Source organism: Hesperophylax consimilis, chromosome 30 (genome assembly GCF_061612785.1).
Source record: "Hesperophylax consimilis isolate HC1 chromosome 30, BYU_Hcon_1.0, whole genome shotgun sequence".
NCBI classification, from domain to species: domain Eukaryota; kingdom Metazoa; phylum Arthropoda; class Insecta; order Trichoptera; family Limnephilidae; genus Hesperophylax; species Hesperophylax consimilis.
Genome location: NC_142865.1, coordinates 15581692 through 15600764, shown reverse-complemented (window position 1 = coordinate 15600764; position 19073 = coordinate 15581692). Strand labels below are relative to the sequence as shown.

The 19073-nt window shown below is 36.3% G+C and overlaps 1 protein-coding gene across 1 annotated transcript in view; it reads left to right on the top strand.

Moving 5' to 3' along the window:
- LOC149409679 (uncharacterized) overlaps nucleotides 1–18323 on the top strand; it is a 33012-nt gene extending 14689 nt beyond the window's left edge. The window contains exon 2 of the mRNA XM_089649469.1: nucleotides 18197–18323. Within this exon, the coding sequence (XP_089505595.1) occupies nucleotides 18197–18323 (127 nt within the window). The remainder of the gene's footprint in view (nucleotides 1–18196) is intronic.
- The last annotated feature ends 750 nt before the right edge of the window (nucleotides 18324–19073 follow it).

Here is a 19073-nt window from a genome sequence, read left to right as displayed (position 1 = left end):
ACTGGAATGTAGCAATAACGATAAAATCATCTCCTTGTTTTTGTTGTTCGTTTTCGGGGTGTTATGCCGTGTTGCGCTAACTCCTTCTTTAGCCGACGTTTCGGACAGCGTTGCAGTGTCCATCATCAGGGCAGATCCGGTAGATCCGAAGATGTGGTTAGAAGAAGGAGTTAGCGCAACACGGCATAACACCCCGAAAACAAACAACAAAAATGCTTTTGGCCGTGAGAATCTAAAAACCTACCATCTCCTAGTTGTTTTGCAAAATGACAACAATGTCATTTGCAACCAACGTGGATGAACAGGGGATTATTATGTCATCTGTACATGGATAGTCTAAGACCCCAAAAAACAAAAGCAGGTATTCCTAGACAGCGTATGAAATGGACGAACGATGTCAATATGTTCATTGTTCGTTAATATTTTTTTATGTAACCAAACTAGAAACAGATATGTTGTTATCTTTGATTAATCAAAGGTTGTTATATAGGAAAAAATTACATTTGGTTTTCTCACAAAATTATCCGGTTGCCCAAGTAAACGAACAAAGATTAGCAGACCAAAAGAGAGCAATTTTCAAAAATAATTTAATTCCTGTAGTCACATTAGAACAAATTAAAAGAGAAGTAGCAGATAGATTGCAAATGGGAAATAATTTAGAACAAATTAACACAAGTAATGTCATATCAGATGCATTGAATGTAGATAGTTTGGATAATATTCTAGTCGAAATGTCCAATGATATTACAGTAGATTCAAATAATTTAGACGTTATTTATAATCTAAGGGAAATCAACATTGCAAATTTAAACTTTGTTGAGGATAATGTAATAGAATTAGCTAACTTACTTCATAATAATATAAACAGATATATAGATGTAGAACCAACAGTTAGACCAAAATTGCATACGTCAAAGAAATTATCAAAATTAATTTTTGAATTAAATAACATTTATTTTTTTATATAAACTATGTAAAATGGCTATCCGATCGCCCTCGATTTAGCAGGCCACTACAACCTGTCAAACGGAGTATATTTGCTAACAATACTGCCAATAATTATTTCGTTAGCTTTCTAACTCAAAGGCCTCATACACTATGTGTCGTATTGTATCATGTTACTGCTGCCACTACCTAGCATTTATATATTTTTTATTTTTTTATTATTTTAATATACATCATATGGGTTACATTAATATATACATATTTTGCAAAATATAATATTAAGGTTCGTAATTGGTCATGTATACCTTATCAGAAAAGAGAAGCTCTTGTGCCTGATAAGGGAGCCACGATTCTTACTTAGATTCAATGTTATAATATTATGTTTTGTGTAAAATATATAATAATAATATATATATTTATTTTTATTTTTTTTAATATAAGTTTTTTTGGAAAAAAAGTTTGATTTTATTTATTTGTTCTTGTTGGTTCGTAATACAACGCAATTTGGAAAGGAGATTGTTGTAGTTTTTTATGGCTTGGTAAATATAATGGTTTTGCATTTGAGTTGTTTTAAAGATTGGCGTAATAAATTGATTTCCATTTCTCATGAGTTTGTAAAATTCTTGATATTCTGTGTTATTTTTTTCTTTACACATTTTTATAATGGAAGTTTGCTTAAATATATCATCAATATTTGGTACTGGAAACAATTTAAAAAGCAATTTTGTTGGGAAAGTAGAGTTTTTTTTTAGTATTACCTTTATAATAATTTTTTGCGAGACTTTTACTGAGTTTTGGTTGTTTTTATAAGATCCTCCCCAACCTATGATTCCGTAAATAAGCAGGGAGTGGACAAGAGCATAATATACATTTTTTAGTATTTTCACATTTAAAATATTTCTTAACCTAACAAATATATATATACATTTCCTTATTCTCTTTACTAACTCCCTAATATGGCTTTTCCATTTCAGATTTTCATCGATGATCACACCAACATATTTAATTTCAAAAGAAGAGTTGATTACAGTACAATTAGGATTAAGTAGTTCACAGTTGACATTGTCACAATTTTCATCATGGATTATCATATTTACTTTGTGTTTGGGTATTTTTTGTAATGAAAATAATACATATAATAATAATAATAATAATTGGATGACTTGTATAGCGCCGTTTTTGTGCAAAATCACCTCAAGGGCGCTGTACAAACTTATAATCTATGTTCTTACTAAACTACTTAACTAGTTGTTTTTTTAGCATTAAGTGTGAGTAGGTTATTATCAAACCATGATTTTAAGATATTAATACATTCATTTGCAAGTTTGTTAACTAGTTCCCATGTTTGACCTTTTATTAATAAAACAGTATCGTCAGCATAAGAGATTAATTCACCTTTGATTTTCTGTTGGAAAATGTCATTTACATACATTAAAAAAAGTAATGGTCCGAGGACCGTGCCTTGAGGAATGCCAAATGTGCTTGTCTCTCTGTTAAGTAGCTTTCTATCCATTTAAGGGCTAAGTGGTCAATGCCATTTTCTTTTAATTTTAATATAAGTCTTTCATGGGAAATGCTGTCAAAAGCTTTCTTTAAGTCAATAAAAATTCCTATACATTTATTTGATTTGTCCAGGGTACTCTGAATACTAGATGAAATTTTTGCAATGGCATCTTGGGTACTTTTTCCCTCTGTAAAACCGAATTGATTTTCATTTATAATCGAGTTTTTTTTTTAAGAATGCAGTTAGTCTTTTTTTAGCAATTTTTTCAAAAATTTTCGATATATTAGATAAGAGTGAAATGGGTCTAAAATTAGAAATGTCCTCCAAGAAATGGAGAGATTATGGTTTTCTTATACGTGCTCGGGAAAACTCCTGTCTTAAAGCTATTGTTTATAATATGAGAGATTGGTGTAAAAACATAATTTTTAATGATTTTTAGTGTTTTTACGGCGAGACCGTCAAAACCCGGAGCAGAACCACCTCGCATTTTTGATATAATTTGTACAATTTCAGACGGATTGGTTGGTTCGAAGAGTTCAAGTTTAGTTTCTATATTCGGAATATTTTCAATATACATATTATTTATTTTTTTCACGGTAATTTTTTCTGCTAGACTCTTTCCGATATTTGCAAAGAAATCATTAAAAGCGTTTGCTCCTTTTTTAGGTTCTTCAATACAGTTAATTATGTTATTGTTTTGTATTACACTTTTAATAGTATTACTTTTGTTTTTTTGTTTATTTTCCATGATTTCATTGATTATATTCCATACTTTCTTACTGTCATTTTCAGAATCACCAAGTTTATTTTTGTAATAATTTTCTTTCGTGTTTTTTATGAGCGTGGTTAATTTATTTTTGTATTCTCTAAAATGAACATTTAATTTAATGTCTAGTGGTTTTTTTGTATCTTTATAAAGCCATTCTTTGTGTCTTATGGACACAACAAGCCCATGTGTTATCCACGGTTTGATTTTACGAAATTTTGCTGCATTTCCTTTTGGAATAATTTTTTTTGAATCATTTATAAAGTTCGCTAATCTATTTTCAAATTTATTTTTCAAAGATTCGATATTAACAACAGATATTTCTTTCTTATTATTAGCAGTTTGTCCGCAATGTTGGTTTATCGCCTGAGGTATTATTGAATTGTAATGTAGCAAAGTCATGGAATGGTCGGTAATTGAGGTTTTTATAATTCCCGAGTTTAAATTATTTATATCCTTGATATTTGTGAAAATGTGATCAATGCATGATGGACGTTGCCCATTGACGTTTATGGTGTAAGAGTTTATACACGACACATAATTCAATTCCGCCATCATATTTAAGTAATTATCTTTATCGTTCGATGTATAATCGTGCGATATATTTAAATTAATGTCACCTAAAACTATTTTATTCGCGTTTCTGTAGTTTAATAATACACGTCTTAATTCTTCTATAAACAAACAGACAGTAGACGAGTGCGTTCTGTATAGAGAGATAATATCAATTTTTTTGTTATAACACTTCATTTGTACATGTAAGCAGTTTGTTCCATTCACATTTATTTCTTCCTCGCCAAATATGTCACAATTATTTTGTACAAACATAACGATTCCACTGTTTATGTTAATTCGGTTTGTAGTAGATACATAGGTATATAGTACGCCACTTCGCCACTTGAATGTGTTTCTGTTAACACAATGCAAGCGGGCTTCCTGAGATCATTATTTACTGTTGTCAAAAATTCATCCATGTTTCGTTCCAAACTTCTTATATTCATGTGTAGAATTAAAGGACTGAGATTGGGGTCGTTTTGGTGGGTACGATATTCTTGATAGCTGTTATATGTTTTTTCGTCTATATTATTTTTTTCGTCTAGTGCGTTATATAAAAAATCTGTCATTTTTCTTCGAAATCTATTCTGTCCCTTGCTACTTTGAGCATTTTATTTTTGTGGGGACAAAAGTTGCTGAAAGCTGTGTGGTCTGTTTTATTTTTCTCGCATTATTTCTTATTTTGCGATGTGCAATTTGCACAAACCGGTGTTTTTTTTCTTTCAGGGCATTTAGCAAAAGTATGATCACCCGTGCAATGCGGGCACACCGATGGATTCATTCGATTTAGGCATCTGGAGGCTGTGTGCATGAATTTGCAGCAGTGGTAGCACTGAGTTAAAGGATCACAATCCACTATGTTAACCCTTTGGTACTGGATATTTATGTTTTCTAATGATAGCAAATTTTTTCGTGTTGTACCGCTGGTTTCCTCGATATAGTTCGAGAATTTATTTTGTTCTTCATCTTCTTGATCCTGAGTACCACGTTGGTATTTCTTAGAATGTTTGTATTTTATTTCAGTAATCAAATTTATTTTGGTTTCTTCGTTTTTCGTTACAATGTCTTGAATCCCTTCGTTTTGTGTGAGCATCCCATTTACTGTTTCCTCTTCCGTCAAGTTCGATTTGAGTCCTTTCAAAATTAATTTGGGTTTTTTCTTTTTTATTTCATTTATTTCTAGGTTATAATTGAGTTTTTTAATTTCCTCCGTAAGAGTGTTGGTATATTCTTTTTTTGGGCAGGATATGATTACTTGTTCTTTATTTGTTTTTCTTAATCCATTTATTCCAATTTTAAGGTGGTCTAGTTTGATGTCTTTCTGTATCTTATCACATATTTCTGCAGCTTTTGTTGTTTTTTTAGTTGATGATATTATTACAGAGAACCTCTCTTCTTTTGAAATTTCTTTTTTATTTACTGTTAGAACTTGCGCGTAAGATGGTATTTTATTGTTTTTTTCTACGACTTTTTCAATTTTCTTCGTAAGTTCTTCGTAATTTTTGATAATTTTTTTTTTGTAGTTTGATTATTTCTTTTTGGTGTTTAATTTTTTCAGTTTTCCAAAGCTCTTCTAATATATTAACATTTTGTTCTAAGTTCGTTTTTGCTTTCGAATCTTTCACTGTTGTAATTTTTTGTATTTCAGTTTTAATATTATCAATGGCCGTGTCCATAATGTGTTAACTCGCTGCGCAAGTCGCTCGGCGCTCGGCAGCGCTTGCAATTTTTGCGACAATACTTTACTTCGCTGCGCGCGACCGTTCACGTTGATTATAGAACTAATATAAACTTTACATTTCTTATTAACTAATTTAAGTCTGTATAACTTAGGAGAAGAATATTCTTATTTTTATACTATTTACTTGCTGTTATAATATGTCAAATGGATATGGTTATATGTATTTTTACTATTACTTTTGTGAACTTGCAATCTTCAGAATATTATTTTTTTATGAACTATGTATGTAAAAGCCCAATGGGCATATAAATAAACACTTTCAGAGAAATAATCAACAAAATCATTAGTTAAACTTTCGATCTTTCATCAGATATTTAGAATCATTTTCATCGCAGTAATTTAGTTCCTAAAATTTTACTACACTCCTCCCATTTTTTGAGTCTTGAAAATAGTTTTTGAATTTATCATTAAAGTAAGAAGTTTTTAATTAAACTAATAATTTATTTTATACATTTATATTCTTTCTCGTAATATTTGTTTGTTGGACCATTTTTCCAACGTTTTTACAAGTTATCTCTTCTTTTAATTTTACATAAAATATCAGAAGATATCCAATCGTTTTTTGCATAAGGCCGGGTTTTGGATTTTTTGCGTATCACAATTGTGCTATTTTTATACAAGTCATGAAAATAATTCTGAAATTTTGAATAAATAGTAGAACATTCATTTTCTTCTAGAAGTTATTTCCAATCATAATTTTAGATATTATTGTCGATATGTCTCTGCGAAAGAATCGTTATATTTTCAGTTTTGTTCAAGTTTACTCGTTCTATCTATATAGATTCTAATCTAACTGAACATTAATAGCCGTAGTGTGGTGATCTGCAATGTCATAATCACATACGCATGAGGAGATTGAACTCATACCTGCAAAAGTTCCAGCGGTTTTTCTTACGCTAATCCTTACTAAAAATTAACGATTCACGAGCTATTTATTTTCTGTTGAACTATAACTTCTCTTGTTATTGCAACAATAACATTTGGCTGTCATCAGTTGTTTTGTTTTGCTCTATCTAAATATAATTTTTTTTTTTTTTTTTTATAGTGAATACCTCACAAGAGTCCCAACTGCTCCCGTCTGGAGCCAGTGAGACTATGGCATCCCCAATTGGGGGATGTTGTGAGGCTGAAGGTAAGTGGGGAAGGGAAAGAGGAAGGTGAGGAAGTACCTGGCTATTCAGATCTAGTCACTAAACACGGCTAAAGCCATTTGGAGCAACGTTTCAATTCTGAATGGTGGTCTTACACCAGGGCGATACTGGTAGTATCTTCCACTCTGGAACGTGCCGCAAATATACTATATATTATTTTAATTAATTAATTGTGAAATAACACAAATTAATCAAATAAAATTTATTTGCGCACGCCGGGTTTGAACCCGCGACCTTCGGAATGGCAGTCCAATGCGTTACCACTGTACTATGCCGGCCGTCATATATTTATACCATTCTTTTTTGCTTTCTGGCAAAAAAAAGTGTAGTGTGTTGTGCCTTGAGGTTTCTTCTCCCTTCTGATCTTCCAGGAGTCACTTTTCGCTGCTGATTTCCAGATATTTATAAACTTTTTTACTTCTGTCATTTTCCATACTATTGTTGTAGTTGTTTACTGTTGTGAATAATGGAGGAAGATTTCCCTCCTGGACCCCCTACAAAGCCCCCAGATCCATCTCCGGACCCCCGAGATGGGGAAAATGTAGAAATTTCTGACAGTGATTCTGTCATTTTGACTTCTACCAAAAAAAGGAAATTTACTCCTTCTTCCCCAATAAAACTTGACTCGCCTTCGACTTCACAGTCCCCACCAGCACTTTCTCAACTTCCTCCAACAAACTTTTATTCTCCTCATTCCCGTGGCCCATTCATAGTATACGCCCAAAAAACTGAGCAAGGAAAAACCATCCACCCTCTTGAATTTGGCAAATTCCTATCAAATAGCAAGAATCTTTCAATCAAGCCTGGAGGTGTAAAAGCCGAGGGTCGCTTCCAAATCTCCGTCGAATTCCTCTCAGGGTCAGCTGCCAACAGTTTCATCAAAAATATCTTCATATCATCTAATTCAAAGTTCAAGGCATATATCCCTACTTTCAATGTCACTCGCATGGGCCTGGTCAGAGGTATCTCGACCGATCTGTCCTTCGCAGAAATTTTGTCTTCACTTTCAACCCCCCAACACATTGGCAATCCCATAAAAGCCAGGAGGCTAAATTACAAGGACTCCTCTGAGGGTATAATTTCTTGGAAGCCCTCCCAATCTGTCGTTATCACCTTTGAAGGTCAATCTCTTCCCTCCCATATATATTTATTCTTCAACTCATTACCAGTTGAAATGTATACTTATCCCACCACTCAATGCTTCAATTGCTGCCGTTTTGGTCATACCAAAGCTGCATGCAGATCTCAACCCAGATGTTTTAAATGTGAAGAAAACCATGCAGCTGACCAATGTCCTTCTTCCTCCTCACCTAAATGTTTTAACTGCTCAGGCTCACATACAGCCATCAACACTTCTTGCCCAGAACAATCTCGCCAAAAAAATATCAAAATTTCTATGGCCTCTCAGAACTTGTCTTTTCTGCAGGCTTTTAAACTATTCCCGCCTGTCAAAAAATCATTTGCTGAGGCTTTATCCAGCAACTCCTCATCCAACCCTCTTCCCTCCTCTAAAACAACTTCTTCTCGTTCAACTAAATTCACATACAAAAATGCTATCTCCAAACCGGCTCCTGGATGCGATCAGCAACAACACAACTCACTGCTCTTAAATCCCAATGGTTCATCTCTTTCAAATGCCACAAATGGGTGTGAAAATAATTATAATCCCTCCTCAATGAACTCTCATAAACTTTCTGAAAAACTCTCCCAAGACAATTCTTAATTTATCCAAACTCTTCTTATGCTTCTAATTGACCTCATTTCTTCTCAAACTAATCTACCGTCCAACGCTGCTACTATTATTTCCACATTGAAATCATTTATTCAAAATGAATCTTCAGGATGTCAGAATACTTCAGTGGAATAGCCGAAGTGCTGTTTCTAACAAATCTGATCTCCTTAACCTATTAAATTTCAACATTATTTCTTTGGCTGCTATCTCGGAGACTTGGTTTACTCCATCCACCCACTTTAATGTGGGAGGGTATTCCTGTCTCCGCGACGACCGCCCAGAAGGTACGGGCGGCGGTGCTGCCCTTTTTATTAAAAAATCAATATCATTTTCCCCAATAAATAATATCAAACCCCCCAATGCTGACTTCCAAATGGTTGCAGCTAAAATAAAGGATACATCCTTTATTTCAGTCTATCTTCCCCCAACAGCCCACTTCAATAAACAAATTTGGTTGCAAATTGTAAGTCAACTAAGCCCTCCTTTCTTTATATTAGGCGATTTTAATGCCCATTCCCCCGTCTGGGGTTCTGCTTTCTCCGACCGAGATGGTCGAAGTGTGATGGATTTCCTAGATCAATCCAACCTTTTCCTTTTGAATGACGGATCTCCTACTAGGATCTCACGCCCAAGCACAAACCCCAGTGCAGTGGATCTCTCGATATGCTCTACTAGTCTAGCTTCTCTCACCTCGTGGGTGGTGTCCACCGACCCTTGCTCCAGTGATCATTTCCCGATCACCATTACTTATCAAACTTCTTTCCAATCAGACAAGTCTCATATTTCGACAAAGGTTAAAACAAAACACACCAAATGGGATGAATTTAACTCTCATATGGACAAGTTTCTACTCAATTTACCCGCCACCGATATATTTTCCGTCATAGATGATTATAATAACTTCAAATGAATGCTCATAACTGCAATAAATAAATCGATTCCTTCCCCTAAAACTAAATCTCTCAAAAAACTCCCTCCAACTCCCTGGTGGGATGAGAAATGCTCCAAAGTAGTAAGAATTCGGAAAGCTAAATCTCTTACCGATCGTTACAATATGACTATGGAGAACTATCTTATATACAAAAACGCTGAATCCAATGCCAAAAGGGTATTGAGGTCAAAAAAAAGATCCGGATGGTACAACTTCTGCAGTTCAGTATCTCCGAACACTCCAATTTCGGAAGTTTGGTCTATGATCCGAAGATTTCGATCCTCCTTCAGTTCACCATCTCCTCAAGCGTCTCATTCTAAATGGATCGATGAATTCTTGGACAAAATTGCCCCCCCTTCTGTACCTAACTTAGATGAAATAACGCCCATCTATAATACTCCTATGTCTAATCATTGGCTAGACTCTCCGTTCACCTTAATTGAGCTAAAAAATTGTTTATCAACAGTCAAGGACTCATCTCCAGGCAGAGATGGTATACCTTACAGCATAATCAAAAATAGTAATGGTAATGTTCTAAACCACTTCTTAAGCATCTTAAATAAAATCTTCCAGACTGGTATAATGCCTGATGACTGGAGTTGTCAAATAATCATCCCTATTTTAAAAACAAACAAATCACCAAATTCTGGATCCAACTACAGGCCAATCGCTCTTTCGTCCACCCTCAGTAAACTTTATGAAAAATTAATTAAAAACCGATTAGAATTTTTTGTCGAGAGTAAACAACTTCTCTCTCCATCTCAGTTTGGATTTAGGAAAAAAAAATCCACTCAAGATAACCTTGCCATCATCAGTACTGATATTAATTTATCAATTTCTAAACAGGAAGTTTGTCTTGCCGTCTTTATAGATATAGAAGGCGCCTTTGACAATGTTTCCATCCCAATCTTGAAAAAAAAACTTCTAGGCCTTGGCCTCCACCCCATGTTTGTCCAATCTATTATTAATCTATTTCTAGATAGAAAAATTTTCTTTGAACTTCCAGATATTTCTCCTCAAAGTAGGACTATTACCACAAGGCGATGTATTGTCCCCCTTACTGTTTAATATATACACATATGATATGCATGTCACTATTCCCCCACAAGTAAAAGTTATTGAGTTCGCAGATGACATAGCTTTCTTCTTATCATCCAAAATCATTCCTCTCGCCGTCAAATATCTTAACGAAGCCATGAATGCCCTTTGCTCATGGCTCACGCTAAGTCTTGAACTTTCAATCCAAAAGACTCAGTGTGTCACCTTCTCAAACCGCCATAAAAACCCCCCCGTTCAAATTTTATTTAAAAATTCTCCCATCCCCAACGCTTCTGAAGTAAAATTTTTGGGAGTAACATTTGATAGGAAACTTAAATGGTTTTCCCATATTAATAATTTAGTTACTAAATGCGAAAAAAATATAAATATCATCAGATTATTATCTGGCTTTTGGTGGGGAGCTCACCCTACTTGCATTAAGTTGCTTTAGAACGCACTTATTCGAAGCCATCTTGACTATGCCTGCCCACTTTTTAGTACTGCCTCAAAAAATGTACTTGATAAATTAGACAAAATTCAATCTAAATCTTTGCGAATTATAACTGGAGCGATGCAATCATCACCCATCAATTCCCTTCAAGTAGAATGTTCTGATCCTCCTCTTTATTTAAGGCGTCAACTATTTGCTGACAAATTTGTTCTTAAATGTTTAAATTCTAAATGTCATCAGATTATCCCCAGCGTCTCGTTGTTCATTGACTCAACCCATTCATCTACAATCAGAGCTTCAACTAAACCTCTTCCTGACATCTGTAAAAAATTTAAGTCTCATGAAAATGATAAGAAAGAATGCGCCGCGGAAGCAAAGATGATTAGTCACATTGACTAGGCAATGGACATAATTTGGTTAATGTAGAGCAATGTAGAGCGTCTATCACAAGAGAAGTAAGCTTAGATTCGCGAGGAAGTAGGGCAGGATGTTTATACTCGAATTCGAGCCCAGATCGAGATAACCTGCCACCCACCCTGAGCACACCGTGGTCGTCAATGAAGGGATTAAGCTTCCGCATTTGTTTCGACATAAGGTTGCCCTCTTTCAAGCGCGTGATATCATCATTAAAATGTACATGTTGAGTGCGTTTAACTACTGTCAAAAGTGAAGTGTGAATTTCGGCACGGTTTAATGGAAGATACAAACGACGAGATTCTTTATTCTGTAGGTTGTAGATGAATCTAAGACAGTAACCGAGAATGCGTTGGATCTTCTGAATCGAAGAAAATTTAATTAGTAATAGGTCCACCAGATTTTCGTCCTGTTGGACAAATAACGATCGAACTCGTTCCTCAGAGTGAAGTTCAATTTCGTCGACATTGCCATCGAAAGACGGCCAAGAATCGAATGACTGGATCCGCCACGAAGGCCCCGCCCACCATAACGTGTGATCGATCAGATCGGCTGGGGATTGACCACAAGAAGCGATATCCGCTGGATTATCTCCAGATGACACGTGATGCCAGGAAGTCCCGTCGAGAGCATCTTGAATGTGACTGACACGGTTAGCCACGAAAGTCTTCCAGCGACACGAAAGAGAACGTAACCAGGCGAGCACGATGGTTGAATCCGACCACGCAAAGGTATTGGAGATCGGAAGCAATGGTACGTATAAATCTTTGACGAATTTTAATAGATCTGCTAGAAGAACTGCCGCACACAGTTCAAGGCGAGGCAATGAAATCTTTTTTGTGGGGGCGACTCGAGACTTGGCGCAAACCAAATATATTTGGACTTTATCGTCAACATCCATGATTCGCAAGTAAATTACCGCGCCATATCCAAGTTCCGAACTATCTGAGAAGCCATGAAGTTGACATGACTCCATGTGAGGGAATGACACCCATCGAGGGATTTTGAACGACTTCAAGAGCGGTAATTGTTTAGTATAACGATCCCATTGACGAACAATGTCAACAGAGGGGGTGTCATCCCACCCAACCTTTAAAACCCACAACTTTGGTACTAGAGATTTGGCGAAAAACGTCAAAGGGCATAGAAAAACGAGAGGGTCAAAAACCCGAGCGACTTCACTGAGGATAGTGCGTTTAGTAAACTCGCGATCGAGGCATAGGACTTCGAATGAAAATGTATCATGTCGTGGCTCCCACTTTAATCCCAATACCTTGAGAATGTGAGAGTTATCAACATCCATGGACACCAAGTCATTGAGGCAGTATTCCGGAGGCAGATCGGCGAGTAATTCTGGTTTGTTACTTGCCCACTTCCGCAATTCGAATTGACCTCGTTTGAACAGCTCGATAACTTCGGTTTTCGTTTGTTGAGCTTGTTCCAAGATGTTACAACCGGTGACGATGTCATCTATGTAAATATCCGAAGTTAGCACACGACGCGCTAGCAGTAAATCATAACCTTCATATTTGGTCAACTGTTTGACAGTACGACAGGCTAAAAATGGGGCGGAGGAGACACCATAGGTTACAGTGTTTAGTTGGTACTCTTGGATGGGTTCCGACGAATGAAAACGCCAAAATATTCTTTGGAAAGCACGATCTGGTTCTTGAACCAATATTTGGCGATACATTTGTCGTACATCAACAGTAAACACTACCGATGGTATACGGAATTTTAGCAAAAGCTCCAGCAGGTTCTTTTGAAGCTTTGGACCGATAAGCAAGGTATCATTTAACGAGGATCCGTTCACATCCGTCGCTGAGGCGTCGAAAACCACTCTTAACTTAGTGCTAGCGCTGCTTGGACGAAGAGTGCAATGATGAGGTATGTGATACTTTCCCTTGTGCAAATCTGTTCCAGGAACACGAGTCATGGGACCACTGTGTAAATAATCAGTCATGAAAGCAGAATATTGTTCACGTAAGGTTGGATTTGCTATGAGTTCGCGCTCGAGGGAATGGAATCTACGTAAAGCGATCTCACGCGACCCTGGAAAAGAGATATCCCTTCCCCTTTCTCGGAAAGGCAAGGATACGATGTATCTTCCCGAAGTGTCCCGTGAGTGGTCAGTGTAGTACATTTGTTCACAAAGTTGTTCCTCAGGAGTGAGGTGTGAAGACTGGGGAATGGTGTCTAACTCCCACAGTGGCTGGACCTCTTCGTGGAGCCGGTCTTTGTTAGTAACGATGAAAGAATTCGTTTCATGAGCAGTGTTCGAACCAACTGAACCTAGAAGAAGCCAACCAAATGCAGAATTGAAAGCTGATGGCTGACGTGGACCACCATTCAAATTACCAGGTCTCAGAAGAGAAGAGAAAACCTCAGCACCCAAAAGAAGATCAATCGGTCCCGGTTTGTGACAGTCAGGATCGGCAAGAGGCAAGTCTCTCAACTGATGCCACGATGACTTATCTAGACGAACAGTTGGCATGTTGCCACAGATACTAGGCAGCGTAAGTGCCTTGATGTTGAAGAGAACCCGTCCCTTAACACCGATCTCTAATTGAATGATTCCTGACGTGGTTGCGGAAGATTGGTCTAAGCCGCTAACTCTCTGAGAACTGGCTTGACGAGGGATGCCTACGAGCTCCGCAGCACGATCGGTGATGAAGTGAGCTTGACTGCCCGAATCGATCAATGCGCGAAAGGTTTGGAAACGGCCGGATGAATCGCGAATGCCAACATTGGCGGTTGACAATAGTACTATGGACTTGTCTCCTAAGTTGGTGAGGACCTGAATTTTAGAGTCGGAAGAAGGCTCCTGGTCCGTAGACGTCGTGGAGTGTTGATACTGATCTTCCAAAGAAGCGTTTTCGTCTCGATGGAGCAAAGTATGATGTTTTTGCTGACATTTTTGACATGTAAACAAAGATTTACAATCTTTAAGATAATGAGAAGAATGAAGACAATTGAAACACCAACGGTGTGATTGAACAAACTGTAGGCGATCCTGAACTGACTTGAGTGCAAATACCTTGCACTTGGAAATGGAGTGGTCTTCCCCGCAACAGGAGCATTTCAGGTAAGTGGTGGAGTTCGAGGACCTATTTGTTTTAGGCTGTCCTTTCTTAAGATCGCAAAGAAGCGCTGAAGTGCGTTTTTTGGCAGCCTGATTAAAGTTCCGTGCAAGAGGTTTGTCAATAGTACTGCTATCGCGAGTCGAAAAATGTAAGTCTCGTACAAGAGCTTCGCATTTGTTATAAAGAAACTCTTTGAGTTTCAAATATGAAGGCAGGTCGGTAGGAGACTGCAGTTGTTCGAATGCGCATCTTGTAGGTGAATCTTATTTCGACAGAATTAAATAACAAAGCACGAAGTCCCAATTATCTATTGGGAGATCCAATTCTTTTAAAATTGTTAAATCCTCATTAAATACATCGAACACGCGACGAAATTCAAAAGGATCGGTAGGCGGAAAATTTAAATTTAGCATTTCCCGCCAACACGTAAATGCGAGTTCACGCGCGTTACGATAGCGCGCGATTAATCTTTGATATGCTTCAACGTAGTGAGCTCCTTGTACTGGAAATGTCCGAATTAACCCTAAAGCTTCTCCAGATAAACATGAGAACAAATACTGCATGCGTTCGATGTTGGATAAAGATTTGTTTTCATGAATCAGAGCGTTAAACATGTCGTAAAATTCGGGCCATTGCTTGACATTTCCAGAAAATATTGGAATGTTTATTTTTGGTAATTTAACGTTTGTGCACGCATTCGCGGTTTTACAATCGAGAGGCTGACTGGTTAACTCCTGGTAAATTTCGACAATTTGATAATACATCTCGTCAAAGGTTTCACGAATTTTTTCCTCATCAATTTCGTTTGTGTCATCTAAAGCTAATATTTCCGCGTGAGACGTTTCAAATTCAAGAACTATCTTTTCCAGAGTAGTATAATGCGCTAACAGTAAGTTGCACTTAGTTGCATCGTGCAAAGCGCTTTTTGCTATTTCATGTGTCTTGACTAACCTATTATTCGCTAATGTCCGTTTCCGGCGCAATGTTTGAATGGCTGGGGCCATGTTGACTAAACACGATTGGAAACGTACCCAAAAACGAAACAAAATAAATGATAATAATTTAATCTATTATAATTATATGCGCGGTAGGTCGTAAATACTCAAGCGCTAGGTACCTACCTAATTACTGTTCGAATTGATTATTATTCAAAATTTAAGAAACATTCCACAGCATTATCCGTTTTGGCATAGATAGATTATAATCTTAAAGTTCCCTAGTTTCGGCACCAAAATGTTCGAAGAACGAACAGGGGTTGGAATAGCCGCACTTTAAAGGGCTATTCCACACAGATAAAGTATAAATGAATTATATGGCTTGTGACAGGCGATGCAAAAACACAATACATAACGTTAATTCACAATCAACTTACCGGGAGGAGATGGTGAAATCTGCATAGTGAGCATCATCTGTCAGCACTGGGACGTTTAGCGTGGTTGTTAGCACTCGTTATTTTAGATTAAATTGCGATAAAAATACGTCTTATGATTATTCCGATTAGACAACCGGCGATCGAGAGTTGACAGGACGAACCGTTTTTGTGCAACTGCTCGGCCCACGGCCTCCGTGGATCCAGCTGACATGTGCGAAATTTAAACTATACAGTTTAAATTCTGACGATACGATTGGTTATTACACAGCCTGTCAAAAGCAATCAGCGTTACGGAACAATAACTTTTATAATTAGTTTTTGTACCACTTTTACAGAGCTTAAAATTTTTTCATATGCACCTCCCCACCCAATGATTCCATACTGAAGTAATGATTGGACTAGTGCGTAATAGACTTTTTTCAGGTTGTTTAGCTTGAGAACATTTCTTAATCTAATGAATATATAGATACATTTTCTAATGCGCTTGACAAGTTCACATATATGTGTCTGTTCCATTTCATATGTTGGTCTACAATTGCACCGAGGTACTTTACTTCAGTTGTTTGGTTTAGTATGGTACATGATTTATTACAAACATCTTTGTTACATTTTTTGTTGTGTATTATTATATGAATGTTGGGGTAGGTTTTGAATTTATTTATTGTGAATGGTATATAAACTGTTTTTTTGCGTTAATTGTAAGTAGATTTGTATCGAACCAGTTTTTTAGGATTTGGATGTCATTATTTGCATTTTCATTTACAATTTTCCAGTCATTACCCTTAATTATGATAATTGTATCATCTGCGTAAGATATAACTGTTCCACTGAGGTTTTGTTTAAAAATGTCGTTTACGTACATGATAAAAAGTAATGGACCCAAAACAGTACCTCGTGGTATCCCAAAATCACTCGTGAGTGGTAGACTAGATGCGTGATTAATTTTTACTACTTGTGTTCTTTGGTGAAGATAACTTTTTAGCCAACTTAATGCTGTGTCATTAAAACCCACGATCTTTAATGTTTGTATTAGTTTGACATGAGATATGCTGTCGAAGGCTTTTTGGAGATCAACAAAAATACCAACACATTTTAATGATTTGTCTAAAGCGTCTTGTATGGTACTAGATAATTTAGCAATGGCGTCTTTTGTTTTCCATGAATCCAAACTGGTTTTCGTGAATTATATTATTAATCTTTATGAACTGAGTTATTCTTTTTTTGGCAATTTTTTCAAATATTTTTGCAATGTTTGATAGTAAAAAAATAGGGCGGTAATTGGTTGGTTTTTCCGGATTGCCGGTTTTAAATATTGGTATAATTACAGATTGTTTGTACATGGATGGAAAAACTCCGCTTTGAAAACTTGTATTGATTATATGAGTTAATGGTTTTGATACTTGTGATTTTATACATTTCAGTGTTTGTATTGTGACCCCATCAAAACCAGGAGCAGAACCTCCTTTCATACCTGTAATAATTTGTTCAATTTCTTCTGGTGTTGTTGGTTGAAATAATTCAAATTTATGCTAATTATTTACTGTAGTATTTGGGGTAAGGCCTTGTTGGTTTTTTTTAGCGAGGTTTTTTCCTACATTAGCAAAAAAATTGTTAAATACATTTGCGGCTTCTAGAGGTTTATGTTTACAGCAGATTTTTGAATCATTATGGTTTACATTGTTGATTGTTTTATTTTTTAAATTTTTTTTATCGACAATTTCATTTATGATGGACCAAATCCTTTTACTGTCATTTCCAGATAATTCAATTTTTTGTTTGTAGTAGTCATCCTTTGCGTTTTTTATTAGATATATAAGTTTTTTTTATAAGCATTGAAATGTTTTTGTAATGTTATATTTTCCGGTTGTTTTGTATATTGTTTGTAGAGTGTTTCTTTGTGTCTAATTGAGATGATTAATCCTTGAGTTATCCATGGTTTGATTGGCTTTAGTTTTGAAGATGTTTTGTTAGATGTAATATTTCTACAAGCATTTATGTGATGTTAGATAATGCGTTTCCACGGAATCGAACCGCGTGTTAGATAAAGAGTTTCTACGGAATCGAACCGCGTATAGAAATGTATTATATCTTCAAGAATACCTGGCTAGCTCGAGCAGGTACCGTGTTTTCAGTTCGTTGGTATTAAGAGAGAACATACGCCTTCTAGAAGTGGGTAGAACAAAGGGTATCTTGGAAATAAAACACTATTATTGTGGTGCCTTTAAATGCCTTCAAAAAGACTATATAATTACAGCACAGGAATTTACGCGTAGGAAAAGCTTAAATCTCTTTGTGGACGGTTAAAAGAATGATGTTAAATTAGTGGGAAGAAAGCAGAGACAGAAATTAATAAAAAAATAAAGGAACGATACCGCAGTTTTTGTAGTTTTGTAGACGTCCAGGGAGCAGGCAGTAGAAAAAATGAATCGAAATATACTAGTAATGAATTGACAAACACGGTAGAAAGAATGAATCGAAATGTACTAGTAATTAATTGACAAACACTGTTTTAGCAAAGCAAGTCTCGAATTCAAAGTGGAGCACGTAACAACCTCTCGCAAACAGCGCTGGAATCCAAAGAGACCGGTGTCTCTTCCAACCGAGCTGAGGACCGCTCGTTGTCCCCGCCTCTCCCGATAATGGTCAACGCCCCCAAGGGGTTACCATATGAAAGAATTTAAAAATACAAAGTACTTGATTTTAAGAAAATATTACGGGGTTGAATGTTTTAATTTTAAGAAAGTTCGTTTCATAACACTTCCCCGAAAACACAACGAAAAAACTGCCGTGGGAATGAAAGTTTTTGACTCTAAATCGCTTAAAATCCCTTTGACCAAAGCTACAAAGGAGTCATCCACATAGAGATTCAGCATTAAAAACCTACGCCCAAAATTTACATATTATTTTTTCAAATTATTATTTATATATATATACATTTTTTTTTGGTAATACGGTGCACATAATCGTAAGAGCAACAGCAGCAAGTGATGGTGATAATCGTAAGAGCAACAGCAGCAAGTGATGGGGACAATCGTAAGAGCAACAGCAGCAAGTGATGGGGACAATCGTAAGAGCAACAGCAGCAAGTGATGGCATCGGCTCTCAAGTGATGGCATCGGCTCTCTCTGCAAAGGGCCGCAAGCAGTAGCGTAAACTCGTTCGTCATGGCGTAGATGTCTCGATCCCCGGCGGGAACGATTCAAGGAGAAGCGTTAACATGAAAGCGAAACATAAGAAAATATTAAAAAAATGCAAATAAGCAGTGGGCAATGAACCAAAAAAATAAATAAAAAATAAAAAATCGCGTTCACATAAGGAGTGAGAAACTAATATTGAATAGTAAATATAGTTGCACAAGGGGGCAGTATACAGGCAGAACTTCCCATTGTA